The following is a 16,431-nucleotide window of genomic DNA, read 5'->3' on the forward strand; positions in this document are numbered from 1 at the left end:
AGAATAATGGTTGTTCTATTTATATGAGAGATATGTTTTATGGTCATGCCCCACTGGTCAATGGTTTATTCTTAATGAATCTCGAACGTGATGTTACACACATTCATAGTGTGAATACCAAAAGATGTAAGATTGATAACGATAGTCCCACATACTTGTGGCACTGCCGCCTTGGTCACATTGGTGTCAAACGCATGAAGAAGCTCCATACAGATGGACTTTTGGAGTCTCTTGATTTCGAATCATTTGACACGTGCGAACCATGCCTCATGGGTAAAATGACCAAGACTCCGTTCTCCGAAACAATGGAGCGAGCAACCAGCTTATTGGAAATCATACATACTGATGTGTGCGGTCCAATGAGCGTTGAGGCTCGCGGAGGCTATCGTTATGTTCTCACCCTCACTGATGACTTGAGTAGATATGGGTATGTTTACTTGATGAAACACATGTCTGAGACCTTTGAAAAGTTCAAGGAATTTCAAAATGAGGTAGAAAATCAACGTGACAGAAAAATAAAGTTCTTATGATCAGATCGTGGGGGAGAATATTTAAGTCACGAGTTTGGTACGCACTTAAGGAATGTGGAATTGTTTCACAACTCACGCCGCCTGGAACACGTCAGCGTAACGGTGTGTCCGAATGTCGTAATCGCACTCTATTGGATATGGTGCGGTCTATGATGTCTCTTACCGATTTACCGCTATCATTTTGGGGATACGCTTTAGAGACATCTACATTCACTTTAAATAGGGCACCGTCTAAATCCGTTGAGACGACACCGTATGAATTATGGTTTGGAAAGAAACCTAAGCTGTCGTTTCTAAAAGTTTGGGGATGTGATGCTTATGTTAAGAAACTTCAACCTGAAAAGCTCGAACCCAAGTCGAAAAAATGTGTCTTCATAGGATACCCTAAGGAAACCATTGGGTATACCTTCTACCTAACATCCGAAGGCAAGATTTTCGTTGCCAAGAATGGGTCCTTTCTGGGGAAAGAGTTTCTCTCGAAAGAAGTAAGTGGGAGGGAGGTGGAACTTGATGAAGTACTACCTCTTGAACCGGTAGGTAGCGCAACTCAGGAAGATGTTCCCGTGGTGCCTACACTGACCGGAGAGGCAGTTAATGATGATGATCAAGGTACTTCGGATCAAGTTACCACTAAACTTCATAGGTCCACAAGGACACATTCCACACCGGAGTGGTATGGCAACCTTGTCCTGGAAATCATGTTGTTAGATAACAGTGAACCTTCGAACTATGAAGAAGCGATGGCGGGCCCAGATTAAATGGCTAGAAGCCATGAAATCCGAGATAGGATCCATCTTTGAAAACAAAGTATGGACTTTGACAAACTTGCCCAATGATCGGCGAGCGATAAAAACAAATGGATCTTTAAGAAGAAGACGGACGCGGATGGTAATGTTACCATCTATAAGGCTCGACTTGTCGCTAAGGGTTATCGATAGGTTCAAGGGGTTGACTACGATGAGACTTTCTCTCCCGTAGCGAAGCTGAAGTCCATCCGAATCATGTTAGCAATTGTCGCATACTATGATTATGAGATATGGCAAATGGACGTCAAAACGGCATTCCTTAACGGCTATCTTAAGGAAGAATTGTATATCATGCAGCCGGAAGGTTTTGTCGATCCTAAGAATGCTAACAAGGTATGCAAGCTCCAGCGATCCATTTATGGGCTGGTGCAAGTATCTCGGAGTTGGAACATTCGCTTTGATGAGATGATCAAAGCGTTTGGGTTTATGCAGACTTGTGGAGAACCTGCGTTTACAAGAAAGTGAGTGGGAGCTCTGTAGGATTTCTCATATTATATGTGGACGACATACTTTTGATGGGAAATGATATAGAACTTTTGGACAGCATAAAGGTCTACTTGAATAAGTGTTTTTCAATGAAGGACCTTGGAGAAGTTGCCTATATATTAGGCATCAAGATCTATAGAGATAGATCGAGACGCCTCATAGGTCTTTCACAAAGCACATACCTTGACAAGATATTAAAGAAGTTCAATATGGATTAGTCCAAGAAGGGGTTCTTGCCTGTGTTGCAAGGTGTGAAATTGAGCTCGGCTCAATCCCTGACCACGGAAGAAGATAAAGAAAAGATGAGTGTCATCCCCTTTGCCTCGGACATAGGGTCTATTATGTATGCCATGCTGTGTACCAGACCTGGTGTAAACCTTGTCGTAAGTTCGGTTGCAAGACACCAAAGTAATCCCGGCATGGAACACTGGACAATGGTCAAGAATATCATGAAGTACTTGAAAAGGACTAAGGACATGTTTCTCGTTTATGGAGGTGATGAAGAGCTCGTCGTAAAGGATTACATCGATGCTAGCTTCGACACAGATCTGGATGACTCCAATTCACAAACCGGATATGTGTATATTTTGAATGGTGGGGCAGTAAGCTGGTGCAGCAGCAAGCAGAGCGTCGTGGCGGGATCTACATGTGAAGCGGAGTACATGGCAGACTCGGAGGCAGCGCATGAAGCAATATGGATGAAGGAGTTCATCACCAACCTAGGAGTTATTCCCAATGCGTCAGGGCCGATCACTCTCTTCTGTGACAACACTGGAGCTATTGCCCTTGCCAAGGAGCCCAGGTTTCACAAGAAGACCAGGCACATCAAGCGTCGCTTCAACTCTATTCGTGAAAATGTTCAAGATGGAGACATAGATATTTGCATACGGATCTGAATGTCGTAGATCCGTTGACTAAACCTCTTCCACGAGCAAAACATGATCAACACCAGAACTCTATGGGTGTTCGATTCATCACAGTGTAACTAGATTATTGACTCTAGTGCAAGTGGGAGACTGTTTGAAATATGCCCTAGAGGCAATAATAAAATTATTATTATTATATTTCCGTGTTCATGATAATTGTCTATTGTTCATGCTATAATTATATTAACCAGAAACAGTGATACATGTGTGAATACATAGACCGCAACATGTCCCTAGTGAGCCTCTAGTTGACTAGCTCGTTGATCAAGAGATAGTCATGGTTTCCTGACTATGGACATTGGATGTCATTTATAACAGGATCACATCATTAGGAGAATGATCTGATGGACAAGACCCAATCCTAAGCATAGCACAAGATCGTGTAGTTCGTTTGCTAAAGCTTTTCTAATGTCAAGTATCAGTTTCTTAGACCATGAGATTGTGTAACTCCTGGATACTGTAGGGGTGCTTTGGGTGTACCAAACTTCACAGCGTAACTGGGTGACTATAAAGGTGCACTACAGGTATCTCCGAAAGTGTGTGTTGGGTTGGCACGAATCAAGACTGGGATTTGTCACTCCGTATGACGGAGAGGTATCTCTGGGCCCACTCGGTAATGCATCATCATAATGAGCTCAATGTGACTAACTAGTTAGTCACGGGATCATGCATTATGGAACGAGTAAAGTGACTTGCCGGTAACGAGATTGAACGAGGTATTGGGATATCGACGATCGAATCTCGGGCAAGTAACGTACCGATTGACAAAGGGAATTGTATACGGGATTGATTTAATCCCCGACATTGTGGTTCATCCGATGAGATCATCGTGGAACATGTGGGAGCCAACATGGGTATCCAGATCCCGTTGTTGGTTATTGACCAGAGAGATGTCTCGGTCATGTCAGCATGATTCACGAACCCATAGGGTCTACACACTTAAGGTTCGGTGACGCTAGAGTTATTAGGAAGACTTGTATGTGATTACCGAATGTTGTTCGGAGTCCCAGATGAGATCCCGGACGTCACGAGGAGTTCTTGAATGGTCCGGAGGTGAAGATTTACATATGGGAAGTTGTAATACGGTCACCAGAATAGTTTGGGGGCATACCGGTATTGTACCGGGGCCACCGGGAGGGGCCACCTCTCCCAGAGGGCCTCATGGGCCGTAGAGGGAAGGGAACCAGCCCTTAGAGGGCTGGGCACATCCCCTCCTTGGGCCCATGCGCCTAGGGTTGGGGGGGAAACCCTAAGGGGGGCGCCCTCCTTTGCTTGGGGGGCAAGTCCCCCCCCCCTTGCCCCCCCTCTAGATCTCTTCTAGAGGGGGCCGGCACCCTTCCTCCTCCCCCTATAAATAGAGGGGCGAGGGGAGGGCTGCATACACACCTCCAAGGCGCAGCCCCTACCCTCCCCAACACCTCTCCTCCTCCGTAGAAGCTTGGCGAAGCCCTGCCGGAGTACTGCCTCTCCATCACCACCACGCCGTCGTGCTGCTGTTGGAGATCTCTTCCTCAACCTCTCCCTCCTCCTTGCTGGATCAAGGCGCGGGAGACGTCTCCGCTCCGTACGTGTGTTGAACGCGGAGGTGCCGTCCGTTCGGCGCTAGGATCATCGGTGATTTGGATCACGACGAGTACGACTCCTTCAACCCCGTTCTCTTGAACGCTTCCGCTCGCGGTCTACAAGGGTATGTAGACGCATCTCTCTCTCTCTCGTTGCTAGATGACTCCATAGATTGATCTTGGTGATGTGTAGAATTTTTTTTATTTTCTGCAACGATCTCCAACATCGACACCTTGATCTCCGTCGTTGCGTCGTTGTCATCTCACCAACTATTGCTTCTACAACTATCGCTACCGCATAGTGATAAAGTAAAGCAATTACATGGCATTTGCATTTCATACAATAAAGAGACAACCATAAGGCTCCTGCCGGTTGCCGATAACTTTTACAAAACATGATCATCTAATACAATAACGTATATCACATCATGTCTTGACCATATCACATCACAACATGCCCTGCAAAAACAAGTTAGACATCCTCTACTTTGTTGTTGCAAGTTTTACGTGGCTGTTACGGGCTTCTAGCAAGAACCGTTCTTACCTACATCACAAAACCACAACGGTGATTTATCCAGTTTGTTGTTTTAACCTTCAATAAGGACCGGACACAGTCAAATTCGATTCAACTAAAGTAGGAGAAACTGACACCCGCCAGCCACCTTTAGCAAAACTAGTTGCATGTCTGTCGGTGGAACCGGTCTCATGAACGTGGTCATGTAAGGTTGGTCTAGGCCGCTTCATCCAACAATATCACCGAATCAAAGTAAGACATTGGTGGTAAGCAGTATGACGATCACCGCCCACAACTCTTTGTGTTCTACTCGTGCATATCATCTACACGTAGACCTGGCTCGGATGCCACTGTTGGGGAACACAGCGTGCAATTTCAAAAAATTCCTACGCTCATGCAAGATCTACCTAGGAGATGCATAAAAACAACGGGGGGTAGAATGTGTCTACATACCCTCGTAGACTGTAAGCGGAAGCGTTTGACAACACGGTTGATGTAGTCGAACTTCTTCTAGCTCCGACCGATCAAAAACCAAACGTACGGCACCTCCGAGTTCTGCACACGTTCAGCTCGGTGACGTCCCTCGCCTTCTTTATCTAGCAAGGTGTCGACGTAGTAGATGAGTTTCATCAGCACGACGGTGTGGTGAAGGTGATGGTGAAGTGGTCCTTGCAGGGCTTCGCCTAAGCACCGCGATAATATCACCGGGGTTGTAAACTATGGAGAGGGCGCCACACACGGCTAATAATTGATTTTGTGTGTTCTAGGTGCCCCCATGTATATATATATAGGTGTGGGGGGAGAGGCAGTCATGGGGAGACGAGTCCTACTTGGGGTCCTTCCCAATTCGGCCTCCCCCTTCCATAAATGCCGGAGGGGGAAGGAAAGAGGAGGGAGGAGGGAAGGAAGGGGGAGGCCGAATCCCCCCCTTCCTTTCTCCCTTCCCCTCTTCCTTTCTCCTATGGTTCGGGCCATATGGGGGGCGCACCAGCCCCTAGTGGCTGATGTGTTTCCCCTCATGGCCCAATAGGCCCATATCTTTTGACGGTGGGTGGCCGAAACCCCTTCCGGTGACCCGATACATACCTGATACCCTTCGGAACACTTCCGGTGTCCGAACTCTATCGTCCTATATATCAATCTTTACCTCTTGATCATTTCGAGACTCCTCATCATGTCTGTAATCTCATCCGGGACTCCGAACAACATTCGGTCACCAAATCACATAGCTCATCTTTACCAAATAATAAAACAAATTGGGTTTCTTTCGTCCGTCATGGCATTTTTTAGAAAAGTCCCTCTATTTCAGAGAATTCAACCAGCAGTCCTGTTTTAAGTTAAAACGAATCGGTTTTTTTCATATTTCACACAAAAGTCCCTGTGTTTTGTTGAAATAAACCCGCAGTCCGGATTTATGTCACACCCGAACCGTTATTTTACATTTTTCGAAAACCCCCCTGATGTTTTAGGTCATTCATCTGCGGGTCATATTTAAGTCAAACAATATTTTTTTAAATCATCCATATCTTTTAAACCGTAACTCCGATTTGAACATGTTATTTATGAAATTTGATTAGAAAAATATGTAGAATATGAATATGAGATTATTTTCACCTGTTAAGTATTTTTAAATATTATTTTGGACTATATTTAAGTCAAATAAATGATTTTCTAAATTATCCGTATCTTTTAAACCGTAACTTCGATTTTAACATATTATATATGAAATTTTATTAAAAAAATATGTGGAATCTAAATATGATGTTAATTTTACCTGTTAAATATTTTTACAATATCGTTTTGGGAGCAAACTTATAATTTATAGCATAAGATCCGTTTTCGCGAGAGAGAGAGAGAGAGGGAGGGAGGGAGGGAGGGAGGGAGGGAGGGAGAGGGACGAGAGAGGGAGAGAGAGACGCCTTAGGATTAAACATATTCAAACATGTTTTTGTTTTGTTTTGTGTGAACACCAAGGCCATCGCCGGTGAGGGTGAGAAGGAGGATAAGTGGCAATACAAATATGATGCCTCGCAAAAATAAAGGAGATGGACCTATTGTGGTCTTGGGTGATGGTTGTTGGGTTAAGAGTGTGTGTTATGTTTTCTCTCACGTTGCAATGCACGGGCTCTTTTGCTAGTATAATAAAATGTCGTCCTCGAAAGTTAAGCGTGCGGACCCTACGGGTTCGAGAACTATGTAGACATGACCGAGACACCTCTCCGGTCAATAACCAATAGAGGAACCTGGATGCTCATATTGGCTCCCACATATTCTACAAACATCTTCATCGGTCGAACCGTTATGACAACATACGTTATTCCCTTTGTCATCGGTATGTTACTTGCCCGAGATTCGATTGTCGGTATCTTCATACCTAGTTCAATCTCGTTACCAGCAACTCTCTTTACTCATTCCGTAATACATCACCCTGCAACTAAATCATTAGGTATAGACAGTCCATGCAGCAAACCGAGGCCCTGCGTCACTTTGCTTGCAAGGCTTCTTATGATGTGTATTACCGAGAGGGCCTAGAGATACGTCTTCGATACTTAGATTGACCAATCCTAATCTCGATCCATGCCAACCCAACAAACACCTTCGGAGATACCTATAGAGCATCTTTATAATCACCCAGTTACGTTGTGATGTTTGATTGCACACAAGGCATTCCTCCGATATCCAAGAGTTGCATAATCTCATAGTCGAAGGAATATGTATTTGATATGAAGAAAGCAATAGAAATAAAATTGAACGATCAGAATGCTAAGCTAACGAATGGTCTTGTCCATCACATCATTCTCCTGATGATGTGATCTCGTTTATCAAATGACAACACATGTCAATGGTTAGCAAACTTAACCATCTTTGATCAACGAGCTAGTCTAGTAGAGGCTTACTAGGGACATGGTATTTTGTCTATGTATCCACACATGTATCAAGTTTCCGGTTAATACAATTCTAGCATGAATAATAAACATTTATCATGAAATAAGGAAATATAAAATAACAACTTTATTATTGCCTCTAGGGCATATTTCCTTCAGGGAGGGCTCTTCATCAATGGTGGCGGACTCCGGGGTTGTGTAGGCGACTCGGAGTCCGGATCTTGGGATGGTGACGGCCTTCTAAAGTTGTGGCAGTATGGGATGTCCCTTATGTCAATAGGTCTGGTTCGATGTGGCTTGGCAGGTGACACATGTGCCTCTTTCGGAGTTGTTGGGCGGTGTCTGTCATCAGCAGGTGAAGTCACCAGTGGATGTGCTACCGGCGGATGATACACATGACGTATTATAGGGAGACATCAAGTCATGTCGTCTACCAGCAGGTGATCGATGCACGATGGCTCTGGCGGAGGTGTCAAGTTTAGCCTGTTATTGTTGGATCGAAGGTGGTGCGACAGTAGCGGGAGGCAGGTGGTATGGGACGTCTTTGCCTTCCGTTGTCTCTTCCAGAGGTATCCAACTATCGAGGCGGCAGTAGATAGATATGGGCGGATAGTACAGACGGCTTCAACGACGAGGTTATGCACTCCGGTGAAAACACAGGATCTCTCAACGGGCTATGTCGTCGCGCACCTGCGTCGTGTCATTGCTGAAGGTGGTGGATTAAACCTTTGCTTTGAGGATGACAATCCAAAGTTCAACCTTGTGGTGGACTCGTCATCATCGGCGCACGTGCGGAGATTTCTTCTCGAAGGCATAGCCTAGGTGTTGTGTATTTATTTGTTTATGTTGTGTCTTATATCATAGGGTTAGTGGCTATGTGGAAGAGTTATTGTCGCGAGGTATACGACCTTAGGGTTTGTTTTCGGGGTTTTTTCCTGGTAGTTGGTGTTTTGTTGTTGGATTTTGCACCATTAATAACATACTAGCAAAAGAGCCCGTGTGTTGCAACGGGAGAAAAAAGCACAACACACACTCTTAACCCAACAACCATCACTCAAGACCACAAATAGGTCCATCTCCTTTATTTTAGCGAGGCATCATATTTGTGTTGCCGCTTATCCTCCTTCTCACTCTCGCCGGTGGTGGACTCTGTGTTCACACAAACCAAAACATGTTTGAATGTGGTTAATCCTAAGGCGTCGCTCTCTCCCTCTCTCTCCCTCTCTCATCCCTCTCCCTCTTTCTCTCTCTCTCGCTTTCTCTCACACTCGCCATGATAAATCTGTTGTTTTTTCCTCTGACGAATTTAGAGGTATGCATGTGTAGTTATCGATGTTTTCTTTTTCCTATATGGTTATAGTGGGTGTTTATTTGCAATCCGAATCGCTGCGAGTACGGAAGAAAAACGGATTGTGCACTATACATTATAAGTTTGCTTCCAAAATAATATTTACAAAGTAATCAACAAGTAAAATTAACATCTTATTCAGATTTCACATGTTTTTGTAATCAAATTGCATATATAACATGTTAAAATTGGAGTTACGGTTTAAAAGATATGAATAATTTAAAAAATCATTTGTTTTACATTAATATCTTCTAACATAATATTTAAAAATACTTAACAGGTTAAAATAATCACATATTCATATTTTCCGAATCAAATTTCATATATAAGATGTTTAAATCGGAGTTACGGTCTAAAAGATATGAATGATTTAGAAAATCATTTGTTTGAGTTAAATATGACCCGGGGATGAATTACCTAAAAGGTCTGGGGAGTTTTCGAAAAAATGTAAAATAAGAGTTCGTGTGACTTAAGTCCGGACTGCGGGTTGATTTAGAAAAAATACAAGGGCTTTTTTTATATAAAAACTGTAAAATAACGGTTTGGATAACTTAAGTCCGGACTGCGGGTTGATTTGAAGAAAATACAGGGTTTTTTTTTTTGCAAAATGGTGCAACGGACGACAAAAACCCAATTCTCTTTATTATTAAATAAATTAAGGTAGAGATTGCATGCATCGTCCTGATGGCACCGGGGTTTTGTCCTTCGTCAACCAAAAATCCTAGAAATACGGAAGATTACGGGGCTTCCACGGGGTACTCATTGCTAAGTAATCTCAGCCCCCCCCACCCCCACCCCCACCCCATTTTAATGGGGGTGGGCCCCGTATCCCTTCAAAATCTGCCACGTACTCACAGCACGTTGAATCCGTAAAACCCACCGCGTGCATGTAGCAGCGCTGTCGACGAAAAAGCAGGGTGCGACGCCTGCCCTTTTGTACCCACGTTGAGGAATTCCCCACTTCTCTTTCTATCGAGTCCACCCGCGAAACTCTGGTGGATCCCTCCGTCGAAGCGATGCTCTGTTACGGTTTACCAGCCACTGCCACCTCCTCCGGCCAGCAGCATGCCCCGACGCCTCCCAGGACCCCAATACTCAGCCGGCCAGCAGCAGGCGCCGCCGTCTCCACAGAGCTCCTCTTTCCTCCCCGAGCACGACAAGAAGGCCCCACTCGCCGGCCTCTTGTAGCTATCAATCTGCTTTTGCTAAAGAGGAAAAAGCTACCAGGATGCTCACTCTCCTTTATTCCCCTGCATCAACCACTGCCGTCAACTAGCAGCATTCTTCTCGCCCCTGGCCGTTTCCAGGTATGTGCTTTCCCCATTGTGTAGCTCTCCACGAATTCCATCGATGATTTTGTGGAAACTCCATGCATCTTCGACATCATCCGTGTAAATCATCATTTATCGTTGTTGTATGAGCCCGGAAAGTTATTCTTCCCATACTGTCTGTTTTTATATTGTATTTTGTATCTTATTTGTTCAGTGTATATTTATCTACTGGTAGATGTCAGCAAGGACTCCTTGATTGCTCTCAATTAAATACTAGCCTTTTCTACCCCAAAGAAAATTACTACCTTTTTCAAGTTGTTATATACAAAAGGTATAAGTGTTCCTTCTTCTTCCAGGAAAAACAACAGCATGGATTATGCAAGTTCAGAGACAACAGTTATGCCGCTAGATTTATTACGAGAAATTACTAATGATTTCTCCGAGGAGCGTAGGATTGGTAGCGGTTCCTATGGAAAGGTTTACCTGGTAAGGTTAATGCTGTACATGGTTTCCTGAACAAAATCATAACTACGAGATCAGTTTAGCATGCAGAGTTTTGCCACCAATAGCTAACAAAACCATAACTAGGAGTTTCCCAGGCTTTCAGCTGCCTGGGAAGCCAGAAACAACAAAGCAAAGTAGCGGCGAACACAAAGGCTTTACGAACAATTTTTTATAACAGCACATAGGGTTGTACTAGTGAGAAAAATTCCACAAAAAGAAAATTCCTCTTTGATTTCTTTTCAAAAAAGACAAATTTTCAGTCAAAATAGCATGAATAGTGACCTATACTAGCAAATAAATTTTGTCTTTTTCGCTGTGAAGTAAACGTTGGGTTTTTTGATTGTGAAAATTTATATACTAGTGCACAAGTAAGTCAAGTTTAATCTAAAAATACTTTTGAAATATTTTGAATTTTTTGTTTAATTATCTTAAAAAAACATATAGGGTGTATATACATGCGGGAGCCAAAGGGTATTTCCCACCACCATTCCCCTTAGCATGATGTTGCAGTGCTTCCTGTTGCAGATGAATAGATCCTGAAAGCAGAGGAAAGCTATATTTATTCTCTACTGATCCTCATTATGATTAACTCACATAATTGATCTTGCATTGCTCTTTTAACCATCACATAGCAGTAAATAATTTGGGTCACATTCCAACATAGCATTTTCTGCTTTACGTACGTTGTATATGTAACTATGTAAAGAAAAAATAACCATGTGAAATGTTGGATAGGGAGTGCATCAACATGGCAAAAGGATTGCTGTGAAGATACTCTATGACATGCCAGGAATTGATGATGAGCAGTTTCAGAATGAGTTTAACAATCTTACAAGGCTCAGACAACAAAATATTGTGCGATTAGTTGGCTATTGCCACAATATTCAGGAAGTACAAGTAGAGTACAAAGCTAAATTGGTTCTTGCTGAAAAGACACATAGAGCGCTCTGCTTGGAGTATATGTCTAATGGAAGCCTTGACAAGTATCTTTCTGGTAATGAAGATGTTTTTCTTGTTTTAGTTGGCATATTAGTATATACCATTTTAAAAATTTAGAGCTCGAGAATTCTCCTAATTTGGTTTTGCAGATGAGTGTGATAGATATGATTGGCAGACAGGCTATGGAATAATTAAGGGGATTTGCCAGGGTCTGAAATACCTCCACAATGAATTAAAACCTCCTGTTTATCATTTGGATTTAAAACTAGCCAATGTATTACTAGATGAGAACATGGTTGCCAGAATCGCAGATTTTGGGATGTCAAGGCTCTTCAGAGATGAAAAAACACGAGCTACAAATAGTTCTTTAGGAACAATGTAAGCATTCTTAATGTCAACTGAATTTGAGAAGCTAACTTTATTTTTCATTAAATGTTTAATATTAGTAGCATTTATGTATATGATGTGTGATGCAGTGGGTATTTACCGCCGGAATACATTTGCAATAATTTAATCTCAAATAAGTTCGACATATTCAGCTTGGGTGTTGTAATCATAAAGATAATGGCAGGACATGCGGGCTACTTCAATAGCGCTAACATGTCTTCCCAGGAATTCAGCAATGTTGTAAGAGAACGTGTTATCTTTATCGAGATCATCTGTACGTATTTCATAAGTAATACTTCAGTTATACTAATATATTACCATTTTTCTGTTCTCTGAATCGGTAGGTGCAGTTAATCTGGACAAATAGGCTACTTGAAACATCAAACCTGAGGAAGGCATATTCCGAACAAGTAAAGATATGCATCGAAATAGGTTTAAGTTGTGTGCAGGAGGACCGACACAAAAGGCCAACTATACAGGATATTGTTGATAAACTGAATGCCACGGAAACAGAGTGTATTTATGCATCAAGAAATGACCTGTCGTTGATGTGCCAGGTGCGAATCAAGAGTCTCAAAATATGTAGTGCACCAACGGAACATATTATACTAATGGCCATGAATTTTCTTAGTTGGATTCAGCCGTAATGTACTTTAGACAAGTTCAACTATAGGGACAAGTCTAGTTACAAACTAATATTTTCTACCAACAACATGTTCATGTTTCAGATTATAAAGGACGATGATCTCGAAGAGCTCCGAGAGCTCAGTTCTATTGATTATAAAATGGTATGTCATGGTAAATGGAGAGGCTCTGATGTTGCAATAAAAAGAACCAATCAGCAAGAGCGAGGTTCTTCCGACAGACTGGTACAGTTCTCATATTTCAGATTTCTTTGTACTTGCTTATACTTGTCCTTTTACAGATAACTCCTGAATATTTGCAGCGGAATGAGTTTTGGAACGAAGTATCAAACCATGCAGGTCTACACCATCCCAATGTTGTGGCCTTTTATGGTATTGTTCTAGATGGACATGAGGGGTCCATTGCCACAGTTACAGAATACATGGTTAATGGCTCACTTAGGACGGCTTTGTGGAAGAATTCCAAGTACATCCACTATTTAGATGTCTAGCACTCTAGCATATCTCTTTTAAGTCTGCCATTTCTTAATAAAAAGAAATCTGTAATCTTACATGAAGTTCAATGGATTAATATTCTCTGCATACACAGGAGCCTTGGCCGACACAAGAGATTAATTATAGCCATGGATGCAGCTTTTGGAATGGAGTACTTGCATCACAAAAACATAGTGCACTTTGACCTCAAAAGTGACAATTTACATGTTAATTTAACGGATCCACTACGCCCAATATGCAAGGTAAGAATCACATTTCTTCTGTTTTATTCTATTGTTACCTTGTTCAACTTCATTATATTGCTAGACTACCATTCCGTCTCTTCCGTATCGCGTTCTTGACATTCGATATTGGGAAATCCATCATATATTGACTTTCCAAAAATTAGGCACTAGTGATGATTTTTAGGATCATATCCCCTCATACTTGCAGTTTATTTCTAAGATGGAACTTATAGTGCCTGCTGTGATAATCATATGGACATTTAGTTCGGTTGCACGATAATTGCTGATAGAACTGCACTTCCATGATCCACGGTGATTCAGTATAATTTAATCATGTTTAGCAAATCATTGGATATGTTTGTACATCCTTTTATCTCAAGTCGATGCCATGGATCGCGTTCCAGAAAATTGGTGACTAGATAAGAGATGCCATGGAGCCTGAACTCCACCACAACTTCCCACTAGGACGCGGTGTCCCCATCCACTCCCTTAATCGACATCCATTCCTCCTGTACTCTCCATGGATGACATCCATCCTTTCGAGAAGGGAATCTCGCCGGAGGTGATGGGCTAGGGTAGCCTTGTTAAATTCCCCCTCTGTTCCAGAATATGAGGTGTATTGATTTTCGTGCAAGTCAATCATGTGAATGTTTGACCAAGATTATAGAATAAAAAGAAACATCTGCAATACCTAATAGATAAAATATAAAACTACTTTTCATGTGCAATCAAATGATATAAATTTGGTATTGTGGATATTGGTATATTTTTCTAAAAACTCAGTCAAACTTGCACATGTTTAACTTTTGGAAAAACAAATACACCTTATATAAAGGAACGGAGGGAGGGCCGCGCGTGTATTTATTGATATGATGGGGCTTATCCCATATGCGTATGCAAGTTGATATTACATTTCTGGAGTACAAGGGATGATAGAGAGATAAAAAAAACTTTAAACCATGAGATACTAATCGATCTCTCCAACTAACTAGCTCTAACAGAACATATGCGCCCACCTAGGATATGTTCAAAATAGCCCCTGAATTACAACTTGATCAAGTTGACATTACACTTGAATTATTCAAAATATCTTGTGGGCAATTCCTTGGTGAAGCCATCTGTAATCTGATCTCTTGAATAAATAAAATGAATATCCAATTGTTTGTTGCAAACACGTTCTCTTACAAAGTGAAAATCTATCTCAATGTGTTTTGTTCTGGCATGAAAAACTAAATTAGCATAAAAATAAGTAGCACCAAGATTTGTCACACCAAAGACGAGCAGCTTGTACTTGTGTCACCCCAAGTTCCCTTAGCATAGACTGAAGCCAGATAATTTCTGCAGTGCCATTTGCTAGTTGCTTATATTTAGCCTCTGTATTAGACCTAGAGATAGTTGACTGTTTCTTAGCACATATATAAGATTTGGACCAAAGAATATGGCAAAGTTACCTATGGACCTTCTGTCAAGAAGACTTTCAGCCCAGTCAATATTAGTAAATTCACTCACAAGGGTAGACCGAAACCTACTGAATCTTACTCCAACACTTGTTGTTGTTTACATATCTTAGGATGCGTTTAGCAGCAGTTCAATACATGGTGGTAGGTGCATATGCATAAACTGACACACTTTATTTTCAACAAAGGAGATATCTGGTCTAGCAAGAGTTAAATATTGCAGAACACCAATCGTGCTTCTATACTGAGTGCTATTTTCCTTCTTTAGAAGCTTACCTTCATAAAGATAGTTTTTCTGAACTAAACAGTGGAGTTGGTGAAGACTTGCAACTCGACTGGGGAAAGGAGGGTAAAAGGAGAGGAGCCGAACACAGGGGTGTCTGGGAGTTAGAGAAACCAACAATGTCATCGACTCCTAACCCGAATTAACCGTAGTGCACACAGTTATGTCCGTGGAGCAGCTACCCGTTCGTGGTCCCACTATGTGCGCCTGCTATGGTAAGCATCACCAACGCTAGTCAGTGGCATGCTCAGAGAATGTGGACCATGAGTATCTAGATTGGATGTCTAAGGCCTTGTATAATGCTAAGTGCTTAGGAAGGTGCTTAACAAAATAAACCGGATTTTTCTGAAGCACCGGTGCCTGTTTCTACAGGAGAGACGCCTAATTAAATGTCTACCCTGTACAAATAAGCACCGGTGCTTAAGGAAAGCCTGATTTATTTTTCTAAGCATCTCCCCTAAGCATCTTGCATTGTACAAGGCCTAAGGATGTTAAATCGCTTTAGCAGCCGTAGGTGCCTCAGTTTTACTGTTTCAGAAAATAATAATATAATAAGAACATAATTAAGTATTTACTAGCACAAATGCCCGAGCATTGCAACGGGGACGTCGTGGTGCAGTGTGAACTAGACACTAATGGATTAGTCTATGAAAATAATTAGGTGTGTTTGCATGCTTGAGATAATTGCTGTAATTAAGCCTACATGCATGGGTCACATAAACTTTCCCATTTTTCCAGCATGCGTGCAATCAGATCTAGTCCCTCCGTCTAGGTGTATAAGTCATCTTACAAATACCAAATAATCGCAAAACACTTAGGCGTGCTGCATTAACTCCCACCTCGTTTCTTGTTTCTTGACATATCAACCAATAAGAGATGTCGCGTGCATGCTTTTAATGACTTGAGACTACCAAACACGACATGCAGTGGATAGTTCATTGCATGCAATACTATTAACCAATAAATAAACATTAAATACTCTCATTTTCCTCTTCTCCTCGATCGCGGTGCACAACTAAGATGACTTATTCACCTGTACGGAGGGAGTAGGTAACTCGAAGAGTTAGCTCTCGTGGCGCCACTCAGCAGCGAATCTACAACATAATTGTAGGGTAGGCTCGAACAAGGGAGGAGGCACTAAGATGGACCGAAAAACACCCGATTTGCTAG

The 16,431-nt window shown here is 42.2% G+C and overlaps 1 protein-coding gene across 1 annotated transcript; it reads left to right on the forward strand.

Annotated features, from left to right (window-relative positions):
• The first annotated feature begins 10,697 nt into the window (after window positions 1-10,697).
• Window positions 10,698-13,940, forward strand: LOC123158445 (putative receptor-like protein kinase At4g00960). The gene is made up of 9 exons (XM_044576434.1): window positions 10,698-10,814; window positions 11,568-11,826; window positions 11,921-12,149; window positions 12,248-12,398; window positions 12,503-12,568; window positions 12,887-12,956; window positions 13,187-13,268; window positions 13,392-13,539; window positions 13,863-13,940. The coding sequence occupies exons 1-9, from the start codon at window positions 10,698-10,700 to the stop codon at window positions 13,938-13,940; spliced, it is 1,200 nt and encodes a 399-aa protein (XP_044432369.1).
• Window positions 13,941-16,431: the final 2,491 nt, after the last annotated feature.

Source organism: Triticum aestivum, chromosome 7B (genome assembly GCF_018294505.1).
Source record: "Triticum aestivum cultivar Chinese Spring chromosome 7B, IWGSC CS RefSeq v2.1, whole genome shotgun sequence".
Taxonomy (NCBI): Eukaryota; Viridiplantae; Streptophyta; class Magnoliopsida; order Poales; family Poaceae; genus Triticum; species Triticum aestivum.